General features: G+C 49.2%; 2 protein-coding genes across 2 annotated transcripts in view; one reads left to right on the top strand and one right to left on the bottom strand.

Moving 5' to 3' along the window:
• SND1 (staphylococcal nuclease and tudor domain containing 1) overlaps positions 1 to 24,861 on the top strand; it is a 387,820-nt gene that overhangs the window by 316,426 nt on the left and 46,533 nt on the right. The gene's annotated exons all lie outside the window — the stretch shown is intronic.
• Positions 9,627 to 13,995, bottom strand: LRRC4 (leucine rich repeat containing 4). The gene is made up of 2 exons (XM_036230949.1): positions 13,488 to 13,995; positions 9,627 to 13,304 (listed from the first exon to the last, which is right to left on the bottom strand). Exon 2 carries the CDS (start codon positions 13,202 to 13,204, stop codon positions 11,246 to 11,248), a length of 1,959 nt encoding a protein of 652 aa, XP_036086842.1. The 5' UTR covers positions 13,205 to 13,304; positions 13,488 to 13,995; the 3' UTR covers positions 9,627 to 11,245.

Below are 24,861 nucleotides of genomic sequence, written 5' to 3'. Positions count from 1 at the left end.
GTCCCTGCTCGCCTGAGTTTCTGTCCCGCACTACAGGTTGCTTTTGTTGCTTAACCTCTTAACCATAGGAAACTGACTGTCTTGGATCCATTCTCTCCTCCTGTCTAACCACATTTTAGTGACCTGCCTGCACAGCGACCCACCGGCTCTGTCAGATCCTGAGTTGAGTCCCAAAGACCCAAATTGACAGTATTTGTCTTAACTCTTAAAGTAACCATCAGATTTGTAGCCAAAAACCTTAGCCAGCAAAAACCTGTAGCAGGTACATTACCTCCCTACCCTTCATTTTGAAGGAGAATGGCCCTGGAGCTGCTCAGAGTGATGACAAGAGGACATCAGGGCTTCATGGGGGCGGGCGGTCCTGTCTTCTGCCCTCTGTCCTCACTGGGGCACCACCTGTAAACCTGCCTTGCTCAGGACCTGCAGAGGGCCGCCGCCCCCGCTACCACAGAGCTGCCTGCGCCACTCACGGCGTCGGGGTGTCTGCTGACGCCACGATGCCCTGGACCTGCGGGGCTGCATAAGGACCACTACTCAGGGCCCACGTGTTTCCTTTTGTCCCAGTACAGGGCTACCTCTTCTACATTCAGTAATATTTTAGACATGAGAGACGGCTCTTTTCTCTGTGGGACAAGTAAAGGAACGATTCCCCAGCCGACTTCCTGGGTGTCAGTTACAAATGGAAAAGCCCACTAAGCAGCCCTCAGCGTCTCCTGTTCCACACCGCACACCTGGCTGCCCCAGCCCATTTCACACCAGCAGAGGGAAGCCCTTTCCTATGGCTTCAGCAGCAGTGTTTTGTAAACTGGAACAGTGAGGCCTGGACTACAGGAACGGAAACGAACGAGCTTGCGGGGTTGACAGGTACAGCACAGCCAGCATTTGTTTTGGTTGTTGAATTGCTACCAAGCTTCCTTGCCTGTGGGTGATGGTCAGGTTCTGTGTCCACTGTGGCCTTCGCGCAGGGAGAGGGGAAAGCAAGCTTGGCTGCTTTACTCTGGCACCTGAAAATGGTTCTCTCTCTAGCATGGAGTTGCCAGTGGGGAACTGCTGAAGTAGCACTCCAGAGAATCACCAGGGAGACCCCTCCGTCTCCTGCCAAGCTAAACAAACCCTGCCCTTGCACGATTCCGAATCACACCTCACTGCAGCTTCAGTCCTCCTTGCTGGCTCGGCACAGGGCACCACCGCCTGACAGGAAAGTCCGAGGTGTCGGCAAGGGAGGCATTTGGGGAGAAATGAACTGATGTAGGAAGGGGGAGCGCCACTCAGTCATATTTTAAGTAGAAAGGGAAAGGTCATCAGAGCCACATGGGGCCTGGGTTGGATTACTGTTGACTCGGCCTTGCTGCGGCAAAGGGGCCAGCTCACCAGGTCCAGCACTGGGCACTGCCAGCGCCATCCAGCTGCTGACAGCCAAGTACAAAGAAACGCATGCTCTGCGTACACAGATGGGTCTGCATGTCAGCGTGAGCCCATTTTTAGCCCTTGCCCAGAAAGGGCGGCCCGCGACACAGTAATTTAATTAAATTTGCCTCCCTCCATGGCCTACATATTTGAAAAGGTTTGGGAGAAATGAATCTGGCTGAGGAACGTTACCCTGCCACTCTGGCACCGCCCCAGAACCGAGCCGCAGCACCATAAAGGGTCTCGCCATCCCGAGTACGGCCCAGGGCATCTGTCTGCACTGCAGGCTCTCTGGCCAGACTGGCTGCTGGCACATCTGGCAACGCAGCCCCTGGAAGCAGCAAAGCCGCCAGGGGCAAAATAAGGGGACTCCCCGCCCCCTACTCAGTACCTGCTGGCAGCAGCCTCAGCAATAACTAGAGCCATAGCATTAGCTTTTCCCACTGATTTCAGCGTATCGAAGGGCAGAACAAGAGGACCTCGCCCCTCAACTGACACCCCTCAGCCTCCATTCCAGTTATCACCCCAGTTTCAGTATTAGCCCACATCCCTGTACTTCTGCCCTGGAAATGACTGATATTTAGGGACCTGAAATTGATTCCCCTTCCCTTGCTTCCAGAGACCTTATTACCATGTCATGTCACAAAAATGCTCATCGGTGTTTGTCCATTATGCCTGAGCTTAACCCACACTCACACCCCAAAGACCTCCCTCCGCCTCCCAGCCAGCCAGTGCTTGTCCTCAGGAGGCTCCTAAGCTTCTACTTTCTCTTCCCCCTCTCGCCCAGAGTGTCTTCCCTTTCATCTTATCACTAACCCCTAGCCCGTCCCTCATCCTGTTATATCCTACGTCAGCAGGACCTTGCCCAGTGGAGAAGAGCATTCTGTTTGGTGAGCTTTCTCTCGCCCCACCAAAAGCACATCCTCCTGGCTGGCTAATCTCTCCTGCGCAATGACAGCAGCACCTCCGAGAGAAAGGGAATTTCTCTGGCACAGCTCGTCTCAGCACAGCAGAACACAGGCTGTTGCTTAGGAGTAGGAATCATTAGAGTCAGGCCATTAGGAGGGGACCGGTCTCTAGGGGCGCTAGCAGAAATTACCGCTCCTTAATAGATGGAAACTCATTTGCTTGAACCCCCCGCCCTCCTCTTTATTTCTCTGCATTCCCCACCTCCTTTCTCTTCCCAGCTTTGAAGTTTAAGAGAGGTAACTCCACCCAATCCAAGATGGCAAATTTCTGCTAAATTAACTCAGTTAAAAGAGATCCTTGGCTGAAAACGGCTGTTCTTTTAGAATGTTTCTGTTGGGACTTCTCTTGAAGCCATCATGAAGGAGACAGATTCTAATTAAATGTATGTGATAAAATTATAGCCAGGGCCACTTTGTTTCCCCAGAGAGGATTTGTTGAGACATTTAATAGCTTCTTAGACCCCTGTTTCAGAGCAGGCCCCTGAGTCAGCCTGAGCCATCTGAGCTTTCTCACTAACAGAGAAGGCGAGGGAGGTGGAGGCGGGACTCCCCACTTCTCTGCTTATCCAGTGGTCCTCTTGACCTTGAACAGACCTCTAACATGATTTAGCTTCTGCAGGCTTTTCCTGCACATGGATACCTGTTCTTTACCTTACAGCTTTTCACTCTTATTAGGAAGAGGAGGGCAGGGTAAGCAACCTGAGCCCCTTTTTGTGAGCTGTTGGGCTGCCGTCCGAACTCACATGCTCTGGAACACTGCGGTGGAAGAGTAAGGAAAAGTTGCCTGATTCCTCAGCTCGAGCTGTTTGAATGAAGTCATGAGTGGGCACCATCTGCCTCAGAGCATTAAGCACAGATAAAGTACTGGCGTGAAAGGCCTTCCCCTTCTCGCCCTCCCTCCTTGGAAGCAAACTATAAGGGATTGCACCAAATTGCAAACTCCAGGGGGCACTAATCACTTTGTAGTTTCTGTAAATGGCGCCCCCTGGAGTTGTCAGCCATTACTGCTGGTGCTCAGTAATAGTGCTGGGTTGAGAACCCAGAGACCAGAGATCCCGTCTCCGCATCACCAGATGCAGACACTAGGCAAGTCACATCTCCCTGGGCTGCATTTTCCTAATAAATAAAATGAAGGGGTGCAACTAGGTTTTCTGAACTAACTTGGAATTTCCCTCCACTGTCTCCACACCCCTGAAATTAGAAGCCATAAACCCATCATTCTGTCCTCAGGACCTGTTGCCATCCCAAGGTCAACCAGCCTTGATCACATACCCAAGATGTGAAGGTTGAACTCGGCTGACGTGACACCCCTGGTCAGAGCAGATATGGACTTAAAACGGGAATGGGGAAGAGGGATTAAAAGGAAAGCTACCTCGCAGGCCCGGCAGCTGAAACAAGAAGAGCATGGAATAGGCCAGTTACTCATTCCTGTGTTCCGATTTCTCTGTGGCTGCAGGGCCTTCTTTCTTACACACAGATACAACATACCCAGTATCTGCAATTGTCTTCCTCACGCAAGAAACAATGAAACACAAACATGCTTTAAGATATCTCAGTCTCGCCATAGCCCGCCAAGTCCCCATCCTCATTTCTTATTAATAATTGTCTTTCCTTTCCCTGGTTCCTTTCACAGTCTCTTCCTCAACTCTCCCTCCTTTCGTATTCCAGACTTTCTCAGCTCACACCTTTAAAGAGATGAATTGGAAGAATTTGCTGTCATGTCAGAAGGAAGCCATTGTCAATTCATCCAGGCAGACGTTAATAGGATAAAGTATTATCCGACTTCCTTTAAGTCCAGAAATTAAGTCTTCTTGCAATGGTAATAGATCATAACTTGTAACCACTGCAGCGGTACGCAGTATCTGAGGCCTCGGCTCCATTTCTGGGACTGCGCTGGGCCTATTGTGAGGGACACACCGAGCATTCCTACAAACACGGCTGTACTATTCAGGGAACTGCCTCTGCAGAGCTGCCAGTAACTCATTCAGTTCACCTACAGGGTAGAGTCTGAGTGGGAGAAGCTGTCTGAATGGTCTTAATGAACCTAGATGAGTAGGTAAGGGAAGAAGCAGGGCCTTGAAGACTGGGAAGTAGTAGCCGGGGGCCAGGAAACCGAACCTTGCTCCGGGAACAGTTAGTGTGTGAAAGCGCTTCTCAGTCATCCTTGCTGACTCATTGAGCAGGTAGAGTGACTTATCTAGTGAATAAATCAACACCAGCACAGACACAGGGAAACCAGGGTTGAGACCTTAAAGGAACTGTTAGAGACTGCAGGTTAAGGACTTGCCTTAGAAGGTGAAACAGCATGAGAACCTTTAGGAGGAAGAGCCATCGGTCTTCGAGAATGGGCGGTTCTTGTGGGGTATCCTAAGTCCTGTCATGGCAGACGATTGTACCCAAATGGGCATATGTGGGGGCTGATGCAAGAATTAATTGGAATGTGCTTTTTACTAGTGGGGGTACAGGAAGGTAGGTGAGTATGAAGGAAACAAGTGGATCAAAGACTGCTTCTTTGGAATTTAGTAATTAATTGAAATTTTAGTAATTGCTCTAGTATTATTCCTAGGTATACAGAATGCATGAACCTGAAAGGCTAAGTACTACTTTGGTCCACATAGTCCCAAAACGTGGCATTCATGTGGCCTCTCATCGCAGTGCTTCCCTACTGTTGATTTAAAAATCTTCTCGATGGGATAAGCTAGAGAAGACAGTGCCATCCTCTCAAAGGCTGACTTCCTTGACCAGAGAGAGCTTTTCCCAGCGATATCCCCTTACAGGTCTAGGCCTAATCTCTGACTCTCTGCCAGGGTCCATCTGCACTGAACTCACAGTTATCATCATTTTTATGGGAAAACAGTTTATAGCACACCTTTCCTCTGGAATAATACTTTTTGCGGATAAACAGTGAGTTGCACCCTCTCCTCTCCCCACATGACTGTGCCTTAATAGAAATGAAGGAACATCCAGAACAGACCCCTGAATGAGCCCATCTGGGTTAGATTCAAGCCCTAAGGGCCAGGCTGCTTCCCATAAGCAGTGGAAAGCCTCCAGCATAGCGAACAGGACTATTGCGGGTAGGTGATTTGGCCCAAGTACTGAGAGCAGAGCTGGCACGTACCAGAGGATAAAACCTGTGATCATCCTAAAATCTAATTCTAGCCTTTCTTAGGCTACTCTTGGAAAGTTAATTTCCTTGCTTTTCTCTTCTGTTCCATGCCATGAATTTCACAATAACAGTCCTCCCCCATCCAGGGTTCAGCCAGTCTCTTGATTGCTAGAGCAGAGGAATCTCCCTGGCTTTCTTCCCTAACTGCATTGCAGACCCTTAGCCTGTGTATCTGTCATACAGCTTCATCCTGCTCTCATTTACTCAAATTATGATGCCTTTTTTCCCTGTCTTTTGTTTGCCTAAGCCCTCCGATACTGCTTTAAAGCCCCAACAGCCTTCTTCTCTCTGCTGCCTTCTGCCTCTGCTCTTCCCGACCCCACCCTTGGTAAGGCACCCTGACAGAGAAACAAGGATAGAAAGCCTACCCTCTTGGTAAGTGACCAAGGCTTCCTAGGTAGACGTATACTGTCCCATCCCTCAGCTTGTGCACCACCAGCATCTTTCTTTCTACTCACCACAAGGAAAGGTAATCTATTCCTAGACTAACACAGAGCCTTAGGCCAACTATAGAGCTGGATTAGGGAACAGGACACAAAGCAGTGCTTCTAGGGAAGAAAAGTACAACCCATCTTCCCCACAGTGCTTGGGCCTATAGATAGGGCTGTCTCACTGTCCTTGACTTCCAGATAGTCATCCTTCCTCTCTGGAGTAGCTCAATAGGCATGTTCTCTCTTTGGGCATGGATGAAGTTCAAGAATAGATGTGATAATGAGGGCTGGGCAGGTGACCTATCCCCTTAACGTATATCATGAAATAACTACCAACTATATAACAGTAATATGATGTCAGGCACTATTCTGAGTGATTTTTATATATTTAATTTCAATTCTCAACAGTCTGTGAAGTAGTGAGGTAGATACTAATATTATGTCCATTTTACAGATGAAGAAACTGAGTATTTGTCTGAAGTCACACATCTAGTAAGTGACGGAGCTGGGATTCAACCCAGGAAGAGTCTATACTTGCTAGCACTATCCTATATGGCTTTGCAGATATGTATGTTTCACTCATCTGTTCCTAAGCCTTTATCCCTGCTCCAAGAAGCAATTTACTTCATTTTAGTTTAAAGCAAAAATTAAAACAACCTTAATCCACTGCCCAAACCATTCTTCCCCCTGAGGGGGAAGGGTATATTCTCAATGGATGGAGATCAAGAGAGATGCTTTGAGCCAAAAGCTGTCTTGCAGTTTAGCTGAGGGAGGATTTAGAAATGGCATGAACGGTGCCTGCATTAGCTGATGGCATGGAGTGCTGAGTGCCAGCAGAGGAGATAAAATCAGACATATGTTTGGATATAAATGTTCTCTTTCTGTCTGTCTGTCTCTGTCTCTTATCTATCTATCCCCCTCTCCCTCTGTCTCTCCCCATCCTGCCCATCTTCTCTCCTCTCTAATTTTAAGCCCCTGTTGTTTCGTTTCAGTACAGTGTTGGGGCGTTAATTGTGGGCTCTGGCCCCCTGAGGCAGTAGTCTGCCTGGGCTGACTAAGGCCCACTCAGCCCTCTCTCAGTCTCTTCCCATCTCCACTGAAGGAAGCCAGAGCTCAACTACTATGGCCATGGACCTGGACCTCTCTCCACTAATAACAGGGATTGTCTTGCATGACTCTTTGCTATGTTGTTCCACTCAGCACGAAGCAAGTTGCTGGCCTCAGTGCATGTTAAACAGCCATAATAAGGCTAATGTCTCTGGGCCTTAGCAACCAGCCTATCTGCCTTCATTAAGAATGGGATGCAGCAGCACGCTGAAGAAAAGGCCCTGGAACAGATGATGGGAATGGCAACACAGCATGGCTCTTAAGGAGCTGGCGCTGGAGTAGATACAGTGGAGAGGAGTTAAGGTCCCCCCAAGAGTCTCGCTGTTGGGCCAAATAAGCAGAAACCCCTCCGCTATGGAGAACTTGGTCTGTTAGGTGCTTGAACACCTCCATCTTCTACTTTCAAAGCTTTCAAGGCCGGGAGAAGGCCAAGCCACCTTTCCCACTGAGAACAGCCTGCTTTTATCTACTTCACCCTTTCCCTAGCAGCTGTCACCCTCTGTGGGATCCCACAGTTGAACCTAAGAATCTGGAAGCTGTTTTGTGCGGTCCTAGCTCCTTAGCGAGCACACATGGCCCTTGGGCCAACTATGGGGCCCCCGTGGTCAGAATTCTGGTCAGGCCTTGGAGGGCAGTAGAGCCGATTCTGAAGGAGATCAAGCAGCTCTGTGAGGAAGAGGAGAACATAGAGATATATGTAGGGAGGTCCCATTTTCATTGCATATTGGCCAGGAAAGAAGTATGCTCTTGATAGCCAGTAAGTGTCCGAGTGAGAACACATTTGGCTTGGGCGTCAGGAGAGCTGAGTTTCAGTCCCACCTCTTTCACTGACTAGCACTGTGGCCTTGGATAGATCTTTCAATTTCTCTGGAGCTTGGTTTCCTTGACCGTAAAATGTGAAGAGATTAGACTAAATGATTTTTCATGGCCTTTAAAAATTCCGTAATGAAAATTCTTAAACTCCACATCATCAGCAGCAGAGTCCTTCCCTCTAACATGTTGCTATAACGACCCCCTGAAGAGGCACCGACCCATGTTCCGCTCTCAGGTAAGACACCCTACAGCTTGGCCCGGCTCTAGGATGAGTCACCAACGCAGCATTAGAGGCTGTTCTTGCGGTGCTGGTGGGACTCCTTTGAAGACCTGACCCAAGTACCTGCTACAAAGGACATGTACCCCAACATTACAGCAAAAGAGGGCTGCTGCTCTAAAAGCTGAAACGGTGCCCAGGCCAAGCAGCAGGTCCAGTGGGGAAAGGACATTTATACCCAGGAACCACATTCTCAGTCTTCCCCAACTCCTTTGTGGTTCCTTCCAGAAAGCACTTATTCCTAAAATTCTAAGATCTTAATTTGCTCAACCCCTACAACAAATGCCTTTGTTCTTAGGCCCATTTCTCTCCCTCTCCCCTCAGACCTTCGTTCAGCCTAAGACCCTTTGTTATTCCAGAGCTATTTCCATAATTCCCTGACTGCCCAAAGAGCTGTGGAGAAAGGAGGGGTGTTCGAAAATTGGCTCCACATCCTCTGTTTCTGAAGCAGCAACTTCCACAATTGCTTCTGAAGCTGTACTAAACAGCCTGAGCTGTGTCTTTTGGCACTAGGAAAGGGGGTAATTTCTTGCATTTTCAACTGGTCTTAGCCAAATCCCACCCTTTACTCTGCCGCAGTTTTCTCTCTCTAATGGGGGTAGGGTGGTAAAGGATAGGGAGAGGGAGCATATCTTTGGAGCCCAGAAACTTGAGTGGCAGTTTCTAAGCGTGTGCCCATGCGTACATGCTGCCGCAAACATGGACCCAGAAATGATACATATACACCCAGGAGGATTAAAAATTGGCCCTTTCTTAGCCATTTCTTAGCCAACTGCTGCAAAGTGCTGCCTGCCTCTCTCCCTGTTCAGTGCCAGAGAGATCACACCCACTCAGTCCCGATTGCCTGCATTAGTATAAATACTGGCGCTGAAGAGACGCAGGGTCCCAGTTCATGCAGCCTCCCTGGACGTCGTTACTCAGTAAGCATCAGGAGACGGACACCCACCACCACAAAACATGTTTGACTACTTAGCACCCAGACAACAGAAGCAACACTGCCTGTGAGAAATTTAAGCCAAACAACATACATAATTGCAGACCTCTTAAATCCAGGTCCTCCAGGGTCCCCGGGTAGAGCTGGTGCTGCCTGACCAGCAGCTTCTGCTGAGGTGGCATTTAACTTCTGGGCCGGTCCCAGGAGCTGAAGCTGACCCATTTCCCCTGCTTTTCCAGGGCATAAGGAATCTGGTTCTACCCCCAACAAAGCTAGGGACTGATACACTTAGCTCGCGGAAGGTGCACTAGAATCGGGGTGCGTTTATTTAAGCTAAGGAAAGGTTGTTGACAGCTTCAGCATTTTCCCATACTTTAACGAAATGTAACATTGTTTTCTCCTCCCACCTCATCTCTCCCCTCCCCTTCCCTTTTTTGCTTTAAATAGAAATGACTTCGTCAATGTTCATAAGAATTTGTAGGTTCAGGGTCTTAACTCAAGTTAACCCTTTGGGAACATTGAATTAAAAATTGAACAATATTTATTAAAATACAAAAATACACTTTTCTCACATTACAATCAGTGTTCTTTTGTTGGCATTCCCCCCACCCATCCCACCCCCTTTCAAATCTGAACCCTTTATTACCTTTTAAAGCTAAAATAATAAATGAAAGAAGTTACAGCATTAAATGGACCAGAATAACAGAGATCTCTGCCTTCCCCACCCACGCCCACCCGTTCTCTTCCACCTCCTCCTGAGGTAGGCCTGGGAGAGGGAAGCCTTCCCCTCGTGCTACATCCAGCAGAACTCCATGCAGAACTCACTCGTGTGTGCATGTGTATCCGTTTTATCTGTCGATTTCACATCTGTTTTATGAACCATCCTGGTTGAGAAAGGCTTCATTTTACTTAAAATGAGCCTGTGCCCTTGCTGTCTCTCCTTTCCCTTCTCTACTCTATGTTCTGCCCCCACCCCATCACCACAACTAGTTGACATCAGCTGTAATAATCCCTAATGAATCAGCATTTAGAATAGTCACCAAATCACAAGCATGAGAAAAGCTTCCACTCCCCCAAGCTCCCCACTCCCAGCCTCCTCCCTCTCCACCTTAAAACAAACAGAACCAGTTTTAAAAATCATAAAATGCCATCATTGTCTACAATCATTTGTCAGGTACCGGGAACAACAGGTGGACATAACACAATGCTAATATGTGGCCTCCTGTGAATACATTCTCTCTGCTTCTGCTCTCCCTTCCCACCCCCTCTGCTGCCGCACCCACTTTCAGGGCCTCCTCCTTCTCATGGGAAACCCTGAATAGACACATGCCTTGCACAGAGTGGGTTAAGCCCAACTGCAGGAATCTGGTGCAATGTGAAAGCATTTGACTGAGAGCTACGCCAGCTCCCTTCCTTCTCTGCTCCTTCCTGAAGCGCTGTCAGGCGGGACACACGTGTGTCCCAGTGCACAAACCAAGGAGACTTATGCACATGGACAGACATAAAGACCCAGCGCCTTTAAGGATTCGTTTGAATTCTGATGGATTCCCTGTTTAAAATACATTTATAGATCTTTCTTCCCCTTGGCCTTTGAAGAAAAATATTATTGCCTCTCAACATTTTAGCACAGTACAAATTCTTGGTGCTTTTTTGTATTTTTTTTAATAAGATAAATCTGCAAAGACAGCTCTCAGCTTAAGAAAGGTGTCTATAGAAATGGATATTCCTCTATCCTAAGAAGCATCTTCTAAAAAATGACAGATTCAGTCTACCCCCCACCCCTCAGCAGCCCACACCCTACCTCCTTAGGGATGTTTGTTGTCGTCTTAGTTTATCTTAGCAGTTTCAGCCTTATACCAGAAATCCCTTCTGGCAGCATAGCAAGTTGACTTGCGGCTTCTACCCCACAACGTTCCCAAGAACCCCACTCCCCCTTTAAATAGAACTTACAAGTTAGAAAATAGTTTTGTTTTGATTTTTTGTTTTTAAATTTTAATATAATCTGTTTCTTTTACCAGCCCATAGATTTAATATATAAGCATATACAAGAAAAAGTCTCTCCCCACTCTGTACAAAAGTTGCTGTCATTTTTTGTGTGTGTGCATTCTATTGCATTTTATAAGTTTTTGGGGGGAGGGGGAGTCATATTTGCGTTTCCTGTACCTTGTCCTTGGTGTGGGTCTGAATTATATAAGGTTCAGAGATAGTGGTGACTGTGGGGTGCAGAGAGTTCCCCAGGCTGTTTTCTGTCCAGTGGGCCCCATGTGCTGGTTTGTAGGTGTTGTAGTTAATGTGGTCATGAATTGTGGGCAGCACTACTGCCCCCTCACCTGATACACCGGATGGAGCTGCTGTTGCCGCTGCAGATGCCGCCGCTGGGATGTCTTCATCCACCTGGATAATCTCAACTGTCCGAGCGGCTGTGACTGTGCTCCTCTGCTGGTGCCGCTTGCGAAGTTTATAGAAGACAATCAACATGGCGGCAGCGAGCAGAGTCACTGCCACAAAGCAGCCAATGATGATTTTGGTGGTCTTCATGACTTCATCCAGGCTGGTCTGCATCTTGTCATTGGTGTCTGTCGCGGGTACTGCCACCTGCTTGGGCACACGGGTGGTCTGAATGAGCACCGTGGTAGAGGTGGTATATGCCGGCTGGTAACCAGTAGATGTGGTAGGAACAGGCTTATACTTGCGTGTTGTGTCCTCAGGCGAGATCTCAGTGGTCTCCACTGTGACCGTGGTGAAGAAGCTATAGTTGGAAGTGTTGAGCTCGGCCGTGCTCACGTTGAGGTAGGCCGAGGCATTAGAGTTGCCTGCCACATTGGTCACCATGCATGTGTATACCCCAGTGTCTGAAAGCAGCACGTGGGAGAAGTTCAAGGTGCCATCACTGAGGACAGAAATCCGAGGGTGGCGGGAGGCGTGGCTAAGTACTGTCCCATTGGGCAGCAACCACTTCACGGAGGACATAGGGGGAGTCCGACACTTAAGTTCTGCCATCCGACCCTCAGAGATATTGAGGTCCCGAGGTGCATCCATGATGAAGGGAGCAGAGCACTGGAAGGAGGCCTGGTCCACCTCCACCAGGTAGCGGCCTCGCATATGCAGGGGAGCATGACAGCGGCCACAGCAGGTGGAATTGGTGGGTATGTACTCCCGAAGCCACCAGGCTAGCCACAAAATATCACAATCACAGTTCCAAGGATTGTGGTGTAGGTGCAACTCCACCAGGTACCTCAGTGGGGTGAAGAGGTCATGGGGCAAAGAAGAGAGGTTATTGTGGGCCAGGTTGAGTTCCACAAGTGAGGCCAGCCCATCAAAAGCATTCCGCTCAATCAAGCTGACCTGTGAGTTCATGACCCATAGCTTCTTGAGGGAGCTTAGGCCATGGAAGGAGCCAGGCCTGATCTCAGGGAAGTGGTTCCCTGACATCTCCAGCTCTTCCAGCCCCACCAGGGGAGTGAGATTGGGCATGTCTTTAATGTTGCACATGCCCAAGTTCAGGTACTTGAGGTTGAACAGTCCCTCAAAAGCCCCCTCAGAGATATACTCCAGCTTCTTGAGCTCCCCCAAGTCCAGACGCATGAGGGAGGGCACCCTGTTGAAGGCATAAGAAGGGATGCTTTCTATGGGGTTATTTCGCAGCCACAGCTCCCGCAGCTTGGACAGGTACTCAAAGGCCCCACTCGGGATGACTGTCAGCCAGTTGTCAAAGAGCTCCAGGGTGTTGAGGCTGGCCAGGCCGTTGAAGGCCCCCACCTCGATCTGCCGGATGGAGTTCCTGCCCAGTTGCAGAACCTCCAGGTGGTGGAGGTGTCGGAAGGTGTCGGCCTGGATCATCTGGATATTGTTTTCCATGAGGTTGAGGTACCGGGTGTTGGAGGGAATACCCTGCGGGACCTCAGAGAGGCCCCGACGGGTGCACACCACCTTGCTGAACTGGTTACTGCACGAGCAGACAGACGGGCAGTTCTGGGGCCCCGCCGAAGCGGCAGCAGCGATGGCTGCACACAGAATCCACACTTGAGCCGTGAGGTAGACGACCGGGAGCAGGACGGCATTCCAGGTGTGGTGCACAGTTACCTGCCACAAGAGCTTCATGGTGTGGCACGTTCATAATTCACCATCGCCTGGGATTTTGGCTTGGAAAGGAGAACCAGCCCTACCCCGGCTTAAGTGAGCTAGGAGCGCCTCTTTCCATCTGGAGAAGGAGGTGAGGAGGGGGCGATTAGAGAGACGGAGCAGATCGGCCGGCCGGGAAAATCATGCCAAACTCGAGAGTGGCCCCTCGACTACCAGCCCCCCTTCAAGTCAAGCCCTTGGAAAGCGAGACTTTCTGTCCCCCACTGCAACCATCCCCACCCAGTTATTCGCTGTCACCTACCTTGGAAGGAAGGAAGGAAGGGAGGAACTGGCGTGGTGTCCTCAAGCGGTCTCCCCAGGAGCTGGCCACTTCGTTCCCATTCTTACTTCTTAGTTGTAATTAACAAAAGGGGGAAAGAGAGGGGATGGGGAGGGTAATGGGGAGGGGAAGGGACAGGGAGGGGAGGGGGAGACAAAATGGCTTCTAGTAAATCCGGAGCGGGCTACGGCGGAGCAGCGGAGTTGAAGCGCCTGGGAGAGCCAAGGCCCGGCGGGCTATGCAGGTGCATGCCCCCCCCTCGGCCCGAGGAGCGGCGCCACCAGCGCTTCCCGGCTTTGTCCTTGGACCCTGGCACCGGCTCGCACCAGCCAAGGGAGAAGACGCTTCATCGCCGGAGTGTGCCTCCGGCGCCCCCAGCCCGCGCCCGGGGCTGCGCCCGGCCGGGAGTGAGGGGGCGCCCGAAGCCTCCCAGGCCGCGCGCTCGCTGGCTGCTGCGCTGCCTGCTCTCCTTGTGGCGGCTGCTCCGCGGCTGATGCAGTCTTCAGCCCGCGGGGCTGCGAGAGTTAACTGGCGGTGTCGCGGCTCCTGCGCCCTCCCCAGACACACACCCCCTTCTTTCCTCGCCTCTTCTCGCAAGGGTTAAAGAGACACGATCTGGGCTGACTTTCCCAGTCCACCGTCCGCTGGCGCGAGGAGCGGTAATCCGTGCGGCCCCCGAGGGGCAGCGGCGTGGAGGCAGCGCCGGGACCAGGTCCGTGGACCAGAGAGGCGCGCGGCGGCGGCCCGGGCGCGCCCGCACCGCAGGCGCCTTCACGGAGTCCGGGGGCGGGCGCGGGTCCGGCGGTGGCGGCCGCAGCCCCCGGCAGCGCGTAACCGCCCGCCGCCGCCCGCCGCAGCCGGGCTCCCGGCGCGCCGCTGCCTCTGGCTTTGTGCGGAGAGAGCGAGTTCGGGGCTTCGGCTCCCAGCTCCTTCAGCTGCTGCGCTGCCCGAGGACTGCTGCGGCGGCCCGAGCGCTGGCGGCGGCGTGAGCAGCGGGGCTCTCAGCTGCGGGAAACGCTCCGGAGCCCGGGAACATGGTCCCCGCTTGCTAGTGGCGGCGGCGGCGGCAGCAGCGGGGCCCCTGCGCTCGGCGCCCACGGTCTCCTCCTCGCGCCGGGCTCGTGGTGGTGCAGGCAGCAGCCACGCAGACTGCTCTCTCATCCTTTTGTCCTTCAGTCAGAACGTGAATGTACTGCTGACGCATACTGTTCTGGGGAGAAGATTAGCGTGATGCAGTGCTCTTATGTGCGAACACCGCTCCCCCTCCGCCGCCTGCCCTCGAGGGGTTAACGCCGGCGCCTTCCAGCGCCGCCGCCGCGCAGCCCTGCTCCGCGCCTCCGTCCCACTTCCCCCTCCGTCCTCCCTCCCTTCCTCCCTCCCTTCCTTCCTTCCTTCCTCTCTCTCTCACCCCCACCCCCCACCCCCCTCCCCGGGCCGCTTCCTCCCGCCCCCTCTACACGAGGGTAGCGGGCTGGCGAGCGAGCGAGCAAGCGAGCCGGAGTGAGCGTCAAGTGAGGGGCCGCGCGAGTCGCAGGCGTTAGTAGCTATTTTGGTCCGGTCGGTCCGAGGGAGCCGCCGGGTGGCAGCTGATAGGCTGGAGCGGGCGCGGGGCTGCTGAGGGAGAGACTGCGCCGCCCCCACCCCTCGCCCCGCACCTGGTCGCAGGGTACCCCCCTGCACCCGATGAGGTGGGCTCAGGGGGCCGGGAACCCAGAGGCGCGGCGGCCCACGGCGGGGCTACTGCAGTTGGCCGGCCTCCCGCCTGGACCGCGTCATGCTCACCCCCGCCGACTGCTGACGGGGCGCCGGGCCGCGCGGCCCCGCTGGCCCCGCTGCGTACGCGGAGTTTGGAGCTGCACGGTGGGGACGCGGGGGCGGCTGGGGACCAGAAGACCAGGCAGGAGTCTGGGTTGCGCTTACAGCCCTGTGCTGCTGCAAAGAGGCCTCTCCGTCCTGCCTCCTCCCTCGCAGATTTCCTCACCCCTCTTGGGCTTTAACTAGGGCTTTAAATGATAGTTTTCTTAATGAGGGTTGCGGGGGAGGCAAACAGTGGAAAGAAAGACCAAGTGCGAGGAGCTGGGGAGTGACAACGGCGGCAGAAAGGATCGAGGTGAACTCCCAGAACCCAGGGCACAACCCGTTCATTCACGGGAGCCTCAGCTGCTGCTTCTTGCTCTTCACAACCTTATGACGCCCCCTTTCCCCTTCCTGTCCCAGAGGGTGGGGTCTTAAACCTTTTGCCCCATGAACTTCACCTGGTTACTCCCTGCGAACTGCGCAGCAATCTGCCCGTTTCTGATGAGGAGACGCTGGGGCGTTTGACAGACCAGTGTAGAACTGGACTAGGTTAGCCTTTTCCCAACGCAAAAAAAAAAAAAAAAAAAATAGCAGCCCCTTTCTCTGCCTAGTGGGTTGGGGCCATCTGTGGCTAAGCCGTGGGAAGCCAGTCTGGTAGAATTTGGCATCGGTTTAGTATTGCTTCTTTTCAAGAGCTGTCTCCAGACCCCTCCCCCATCCACCCCTGTCAAGTTTGCTTGTTAAACCTTCATCACCTGTGATAGGTTATTGCTTAGGAACCTGGAGGTCCTGGATTTCTCAACTTTCCACACCCCCTATCTCCATATTATCTGCTGCCAGTAACCTGGGTCTCCTTAAATATGCCAGGGAATTCTTGAAGTCCTGGAAACAGTTCCATTGTAGGGAAGCTGGGTTCCCCATTGTTTACCAAGCCCTTTTTATTTTGTGTTTACAGTCAACAATGGTAATAGTTAATGCATTGCTTAGGGTCACATAGTAAGTAGGAGAGCAGGATTTGAACCTTGGCAAAGCTCAGGTATCCAGTAACTTGGGCCTGGAAGTGATTCCCTAGAGTTTTTGCCCAGTTGTTGAGAACTCGGGTTTCATTCATCCACTTTAATAGTTATTTACTGGGATATTTCATGCTGTTCACTATACTATGGATGTGTGTGTGTGACCTCTAATCTTCATTTACCCAGTGAAGTAATTGCCACAGTTGTCCCTATTTACAGATGGAAATACTGAGCTCAAGCAAATAGTATGTTCAAGTCATATACCCAAATAGCAATGGTGCCAGGATTTGAATTCAGTCTTCAGACCCTGAGCCCAGTGTTTTCATAACTATAACAGAAATGTCCAGTGTGTCTACTTTGTATAGTGTAAATGAGTAAAAAAAAAAAAAAAGTTCAGCGAAGGGTACATGAGAGAAATAGAACAATGGGTAGAAGAGGAGGGAATCAGGAATTAGATCTTTTATTTATTTAACTTGTTTCATTAACAATGATCAAGAGAAAGAATGAGAGAATGGAGGTAAATCGAGCCCTGACGCTCAGGGTTAGTTCTGTCTGGGCTCTTTGGCACCTTTTTGCTTTCTTGACTAAAGCCCCATTTATACATCATCAGCTTCAAGTGAAACACTACCATCTTATATAGAACCAGGAAATGTAAACCTAGCCTGACAGGGATCTGTGGAAGAGAATCAGAAACCTGCTGAAGAGAAGTTCCTCTCCCTGCTACAGCTGGCATCCAGCTGATAAGAATGCCAGAGGATGCCCTAGCCAGGGTCTAGATGGCACACTGGAGTATGTCTGCCGCTCCCTCCTCAGACAAAAGAGGGGCTCTGGCTGGGCTAGTTTCCTGCCAGTATAGGCAAATTCAGGGCCCATCTATTCAGCTCCAAGCCCAGCAAATGAAAGGTTCTGCCTCCCATACTGTGTGGTTGGAAGGGTGGGCTACCTTGGATCAATCCAATATTTAGTAATGAGGTTGTCTCCCAGTAATATTTGTGACTGTGATGGTGAATGTGCCCAAGCTCTATGTAGCCCATGGAGTTCTAGATGAGACTGCTTTGTCCTCTGCTGGCCAGCTGTGCTGAGAGAGCAGCCCAGAAGCTCCAAACTAGACTGAGGAGGCTGTGAGGCCATGCCAGCAGCACACGGCCCTTCTGAACCGAAAGCGGCGCTGTATGTAACCCAAGTATCATCTAGCCATCGTCTGTTAGTCCTCACAGCCCCTGTGGTTCTGCCTGCTTCCTGGATTTGGAGCGGTACCACCAAGGAATAAAAAGAAGAGCAAGGCTTAAACTTTGAGGTGAAGGGAAAGAAGAAACACTGGGTTGAGAATGTTTTCACTTAGGGTTTCAGACAGTGCGACTGCTGTGATGTAAAGCCAGGGAGAACTGAAGAAGCCAGCCAGTGATTGGGCAAAGCCTGTGTCAGCAGCTTGGTACCCTTACTAAGACTGAGATACCTGAGCTCTAGCTCCCTTTCTGCCACTGATTAGACATATGACAAATCTTAAAACAGCTCTAAACCTTGGTTTTTTTCACTTAATAAAATTAAGAAAATGGGCTAAAATGTTCCTTCCAGCTCTCATAGTCCATGATTTCTGCGGCCCCCCCCCCCACACACACACACATACACACACAACCACCTACCCAACTTTCTCAGATACATAGCTCTGTGAAGAAGTTTGATCCTTTGGGATTGTAGCCCAGTCTTGGAAATGAGCCACAAAGTTGAGAAGAGAATGCTTCCTTCAGTTTAATCAGTTTAATCTAGCGATCCACAGTGCCAAAGAAGATCAGTGTTTTCCCAGCTGCTAAAAAGGCTCATAGATCACAGAATGTTAAAGCTAAAAGGGACCTTGCAGATCATGTGGACTTAACCTCTCATTTTACAAATGTCGTTAATGAAAATCAGACAGGCATAGTGACTTACCTAAAGACACATGACTAATTAATATCAGAGTCTGTCCCTTCAGAGCTCAGCCCCTCAGTCAAGATGGCAATGATGTATGGGCTAATTGGCATTTAAACATGGAGTTTGAAGATACTTCCAAATGGCTATCTTCTGTGGTCTTGTACTTGGGTGCTATCATTATGCATTGCTGGACTAGGGTAAAGATGGGTCTTCCATGTAGCCAGTCTGCCATTCCGAGTGACTGGCCCAGCCCGGAACATTGGGCTCCTGGTGAAGCCCAGGGCTGGACCACTCCCCACCCTGATGTGCAGCCTGAGGCATTATCCCAAGCAGCCACTAGATGTCCATAATGCCTCACAGGGTTTGCTAGGAGTGAGCAGTCTTGGGCAGGGTACTGTCTTGCCTCCAATAGGCTTTCGGGCCCCTTAACATAAGCCCACCAGTGGCAGGAAGATCATATTTTCCCTCAAACTCTAGTTCCTGTTTGTAATACTGTTGGGCTGCCAAACCCTACTCAAGCATCTTTTTTATTTTTATGCTCTATATGTTACTATTAGAGCTAAGAACAGAACAAGAGCAAAGGAGAATAGGGGATTTGGGAAACAGTAAGAAAGAAGAAAAACTATAGTAATTGCCGTCCACAAAGGGAAGGAAAGAGATCAATTGATTGGTGAATTAGTAATGATAAAATAGTATAAGAAATGGTCTATGTGGAAATAGTTGCTTCCTCCTACCCAAGGCAATGAGCGTGTGCGTGTGCATGTGTTTGCATGTCTTACTTGCACGTGAGTGAATACCCTCCAGTGTCAATGGATCATGAGGTTTCTCTTTAGTAGATAAAGTCACCATTGAAAAAAGTAAGGTTATTTTTCTTGGCTGTGATCCCATAGTGAGGCCGTGGCTGTGCCATTGCTACCTAGTCAGAAAGAAATGGATTTTCTTCCTTGAGCCAGAAGATTCAAGGCAACACAACTGTTCTAGAATTATCCAGTTTTATGCATGCCCTCAGAGGCTACTGTCCTTTTCCCCTAAGAACTCTGCTCTTTAAGGGAAATAGAAGGAAGTGGACAGACGAGCACTCTCCCTGCAGGTCCCATCCAGAGCAATTTTAAAACCTCATGAAAGAAGAGGCAAGACACTTAGTAAGAATGGCAAAGAGGTATAGAATGGAAGGGTCTCTCCCTCTTCTCTGACTGAGGCTAGTTTCCTGGGACTTCCAGTTTCTATGTGGGCTGCGAAGCCTGAGTGAAGGGAGAAATCTCCCAACACACTCATTTCCGCCTCTTTTAGAATCGTCAGTCTGGTGTCCATTCTAGCCACAGTCACCTAAATGGTCAAACAGACCCAAAAAGTTCAGCCAGGAGCCTTGGAAATGTGCACCTCTGCAGGTGTACTGACCCATTATAAGCCCTTGTGGTTCATCTTTCTCTTTAATTCCCTTGGTATAGCAGTAGCAATAGTGCTGTTAAAGCAACATTTACTAGGGCATTGATGGCAAAGTGTCCTTAATACATATATGATCCTCACGACGGCCCTGTGAGGTGGGTACAATTAGATTCCCCATTCTGCAGATGAATTTAAGTTTTCTCAGGATCACAGAACTAGCAAGCGAATGTTAGTTTCTTGAGGCTATCATAACAAATTATCATATATGTGACAGCTTAAAACATCAGAAATTGATTCTCTCACAGTCTGGCAAGGCCACACTCTCCCCTGGGGCTCTAAGGGAGAATGTGTTCCTTGTCTCTTGCTTCCTCTAGTTTCTGGTCACTGTCAGCATTCTTTGACTTGTGGCCCCATCATTTAAATCTCTGCCTTCATGATCAAGTTGATTTATCGTCTCCTGTCCCTTTTCTCTTTGTGACATATAAGGATACTTGTCATTAGATTTAGGGCCCATTTGGATATTCGAGGATGATGTCATCTGAAGATCCTTAATATCTGCAAAGACCCCTTTTCCATAACAATCACAGGTTTGGGCATTAGAATGTGGATATATCTTCTGTGCCTCATTTAGCTCGCTGCTGTGACAAAGCCTGGTTTCAGTCTCAAATCCGTCTAGCACCCAAATTCTAAACCACTATAATGCGCCACTTAAGAGAAAAGGAAGGGTACGTCTGACAACCAGCAGGTGACTCCATGTACCCAGGCTTGTTGAGGGGTGGTGGAGCCAAGTGTGACCTGCACAGCCACTGGGTCTTCGCCCCGGGAAGAAGCATTTATGCAGTAATACTAGAAGTACCTTTTTGCATTGCTACAAATTTGGCTTTACTGTAACCAAGTCACAGAAATGTTGAACTTCATGCTCAAGATCAGAGCCCAGCAGAGATAGATGTGGAACTGAAAAGTTGTAAGAATGGCTTTTCAAGTATCTCCAACATAAATTCAACCCTTAATCATGGGTCCATGCTTGCAGTTATACACACATATACACAATGTGTGTATAAATGTATTCATATTTTGGTTGGTGGAAGCCCAAATTTTTTTCCCCAAACTTTGTCCTACAAAATTAAGTTACATATGAGAGAGAATGTGTGTGTGCGCGTGAGCACGCGCATGCACACGCCAGTAGGCATTATACCATAGTGGTGGGCAGGAAAGTATTCTGGAGTCAGAAACCTGGGTTCAAATTCCGGTTCTGCCTCATGCACACTACACTTCTTAAGCTTCGGATTCATACGTGAAGTGGGATTAATTGTACTTATTTTGTGGTATTGGACGAGAAGTAAATAAGGAAAATCAGAGTTAATCTTAACAAGTAGTAATAGTGGTAATAAAAAGTAACAGCTGTTATTTTTTAATATGGAAACGAGTAGAGAAAGGAAATAGTTTATCTAAAGTCAATTATTGAGAGTCCATTCTTTTTTCGTTACTTTCCCTTTTTTCTGGACTTATCTGCTCTTGGTATTGCACCTAATTTAGACCTTTCAATTCTTCATTCAAGATATAAAGTGTTTTCCGTTTTGAACAGTTAATTTTGAGATAACCTTAGACTTACAGAAAGGTCAAAAATAGTTCCCATGTACCTTTCACCCAGCTTCCTCTTATGTTAACATCTTATATAACCAGAGAACATCTATTGAAAACTAAGAAATTTACCTATTGGAGACGCAGATTTTTACTCTCGCCCTGTACAATCTATTCTTCACAGCCACCAAAATGACTCTTGTGACATTATTTCAGGAGGTGTTACTGATTTGCTGAAAATGCTCCTGTGTCTTTCCTTCATAATTCAGATAATAAAATTGCTTACCATGGACCACAGGCCCTGAGCCATCTTGCCTTTCCTGTATCTCTGCCTTCATGTTTTATCACCTTCCTCCTCCTTCTTGCACTTCAGCTACAATGCTCCTCTTTCTTCTCTTGGAATACTCTTAAGCTGGTTCTTCTCCCCATTAAGGCATTTGCTCTGTCCGCTACCTAGAATGTTCTTCCTCCACATCTTTAGGTAATTGACTCCTTCTTGATGAGGTCTCTACAGAGAGACTTTTCATCACTACCCTACCCAAAGGAGCCCCACAGTCACATCACCCAGTTTTATTTTCTGATTTTATTTACCATCTTCTGTGTTTAGGTATTGCACACCCCCATGAAGCAGAGGCCCTTCCCATCTTTTGTCCAGCGGTAAAGGATTAATTATTTCATAGCAAATAGGATTATTCGTTGGCCCATGTAAATACAAGCGCAGTCCTCCCTATTAGTATCTTGATAGCCCTAGTCCTACTCTATAACTTTGAAGGTAGGTTAAAAATTACCAGCTTATCAGTTTGTTTTTTTTTTTTGTTTTTTTTTTTGATACTGGGAAAATTAAGGAGGATCCCAGTGACCTTAAGATTTCTCCAGTCCTCAGTTTTAAGAATTCCTAGCCCCTTGCTGACAGACAAATGAGTGAGAGTTTTCTGGAGGTATCATAAAGTCTCACAGGTTCTCAGCAGTTGTGGATATGTGAGGAGAAAGCAGAAGAGTGAGTATAGTTGCACAGATATAATTATCTGCTCATATACACACATGCCTTCCATTTTCAAATTTGCTAAAGTGCATTTTCTCCAAAGGAGTGGGGGCTGTTGAGCCTGAAATAGGGAACACCAGGACAGTAAGATCAAATGCTCTGAAAGTGGCTGTGCCAACGCTTTTTGCTAATTAAAGAATGTTAGGACAATAACCACTAGCAGCAGTAAAGGGCGCCCCATTACCTCGCTTTATGGAGAGCTGAGTAAATTTAAAGGCAGCTATAAATATCCCACTGAGTGCCTAAGCGATAGAGTCAGTGAGCACCCAGCTGAGCAATGAGAGGAGCCCCGAGCTTCTGTCCAGGGTCCTCATCTCTGTTAGCTGTCAGTCCCCAAATTTTGCATTAAAGAACAAACAGTTTTATCAACAGATTCTTAATTTAAAACATTGAGGGGTAAACAAAGCAAACAGATGTGCGGTGGGTCTCGCTGGGAGTCCAAGCCACCTGGGTTCTTCTCCAACTTTGTCACTGACTTTCTTTCCCTTTTGCCTTGAGGGAAGATGTTTCTTCGGATTGTGACTCCATTTGCCTCAACCATGAGTGTGTCGCAGAATTTTTTTTAACTAGTCACATGGTATAGGGCTGTTTTCTGGGAATACTCTAGAACCCCTTACTGAACAACTCGCTGCTTCAGAGAAAAACTTAGTTTAGAAAGTGTAAACAAGATGGGAACATAGACTTTTTATACTTTTCCTAGGAAGTTTCTAAGTTTGAGCCGTATATTCAGCTTGAAACTTTCTCCATGATTTTAATCTGTTCGGTTTATCTTGAAACCTGTTGTGTCCTTTTCTGCCATTTCTTGCATCTCTTCTATGGCCTTGAGGCCATTCTGCTCGCCTCGGTTTGTAGAGTAGTGCCGTGTTGGCACTGCCTTCTCCCCGCCAGCCTATTTGATCTATTGCTAGTTTCTTTACGGATCAGTATCCGTGGCCATCAGGCTGCCTCACATAACTCGTTAACCGTTTTTAGTTTTATGCTGCCAGCTTCACCTATGCCTAGAATTTTCCTCGTTTGGTGCGGCTTCAGCTCGTCATCTAGGACTGGCCCAGTAACGTGGATTCGTTTGTCTCATCTAAGGAGTTCTGTCGGGAGAATAGGAGGACCCGTGAGGGAAATGCGGGCTTGAGTTTTGTCTCTTAGTTGCTGTTGTGACCATCCTCACCCCACCCCATCCTTGAGCAAGTAGACAGGCTTTTTTACCCTCAGAAGTGGAGGGGAGCGCAGCATTGGGAACACCAGGAGGCCAGTGAGGAGCGCTCAGCACTGGCTTCCCCATGAGTCATCAAACAACCAATGGGTGGTTTGACTGACACCCAGGTTCCTTTTTCATTATGGTGTGAGCCTCTTCGGGAGTTAGATCTACTCGGCCTCCATCCTGCTCTTGGTCCGTGTTTTTAGATGCAACTGTCTGCAGATGCTTCCGGTGGGAACCACATATCTAGAGAGGAGAATTAGAATTCATCAATTTGTTATTTGGCCTATTCACATTCATATTCTTTCTCTTTCACTTACTGTCTCTCTCACAGCTCTGGGTTTGGCCAGAACCAATGGGTAGATTTGTTTGTTTTTACAGAAGGTTAACGTGGTTACTTCGAACCTCATTCTCTCTTACCCCAGAACACCACCCCCTGGCCATGAATCCGAGGCTCAGTTTTTGCCTCCCTGCCAGCCAGGAATGCTAAACAAACAAATGGGAACCCGTTGGTCTCCTTTAAGCTGTTTCTCTGAGCATACCAGACTGAAATGGCTCCACTTCTGAGGAGGGGTGCCGAAGCCTGCCTTTTGTGGGGCTACCAGCCGGGGGTCTGGGAGTCTCCCGCTATGATGCCTGGGCACTGGCAGCTGGGCCAATGGGGCCCTCTTTCTGTATCACTTTCTTGGTGACTAGGGCCAGTTCGTGCTATAGTCCAGTGAGGCTGCTTCATTTGTATTCAGTACATAATCCCTCGGGGTAAAAAAGTCTTTGAGGACCCCTGCCAGCCAATGACTCTGAAAGGATTCTTTGTGTTAAATGAGCAGTCTGTGGGCTGGGCAGGGGCTGCCCTCCCTTCCCCCAAACCCCACCAGCACTACCACCAACTGGCCTCTCTGGGCCAGCAACTTGGTGGTGCTTTGGAGCTGGCACTGAGCCCTTGGGGATCCCTCCCCACGAGGACACCATCTTGGGATCCCGGGCACACGGAGAAACTTCAGCTCCATCCCTCCTGCCCTAGCTTCTGGCAGTCTGTCTCCAAATGCCAGTCTGTGGGATCTGTTCAGAAAAGGCCATGTGTATGCATGTGAGACAGACAGTAAGTGAAAAAGAGAGAAATGAATATGAAAACACCAACCAACCAACGAATTGGGGACATTCTAATTCTCTCCAGTGGAAACCTCAGAAGGATATGTAGCCTCTGGTCAACACCGCTGGACTGGTCCATCTCTCTTGGCCAATATGTGTTGGTCTGAGCCTTTTTGATTTCCTAACCAGTGAAAGCCATCTTTTGCTCCTATTGTCTGAAGAGGGACAGAAATGAGACCCTCCAGTCCTGTACCACTGGCAGCTGCAAGGTAAAATTCTTTATCAAATTAAAACCAAGAGTTGCTGTCACTCTGCTAGGAGGCTAGGGCCATCTCTGGCCTTTGG

This window comes from Rousettus aegyptiacus, unplaced genomic scaffold (assembly GCF_014176215.1).
Source record: "Rousettus aegyptiacus isolate mRouAeg1 unplaced genomic scaffold, mRouAeg1.p scaffold_m13_p_13, whole genome shotgun sequence".
Taxonomy (NCBI): Eukaryota; Metazoa; Chordata; class Mammalia; order Chiroptera; family Pteropodidae; genus Rousettus; species Rousettus aegyptiacus.
This window is presented reverse-complemented; position numbering and strand designations above follow the sequence as displayed.

What these genes read in the sequence shown, in the direction of transcription:
- LRRC4 (XM_036230949.1), bottom strand. Translation starts at nt 13,204, where the DNA reads ATGAAGCTCTTGTGGCAGGTAACTGTGCACCACACCTGGAATGCCGTC.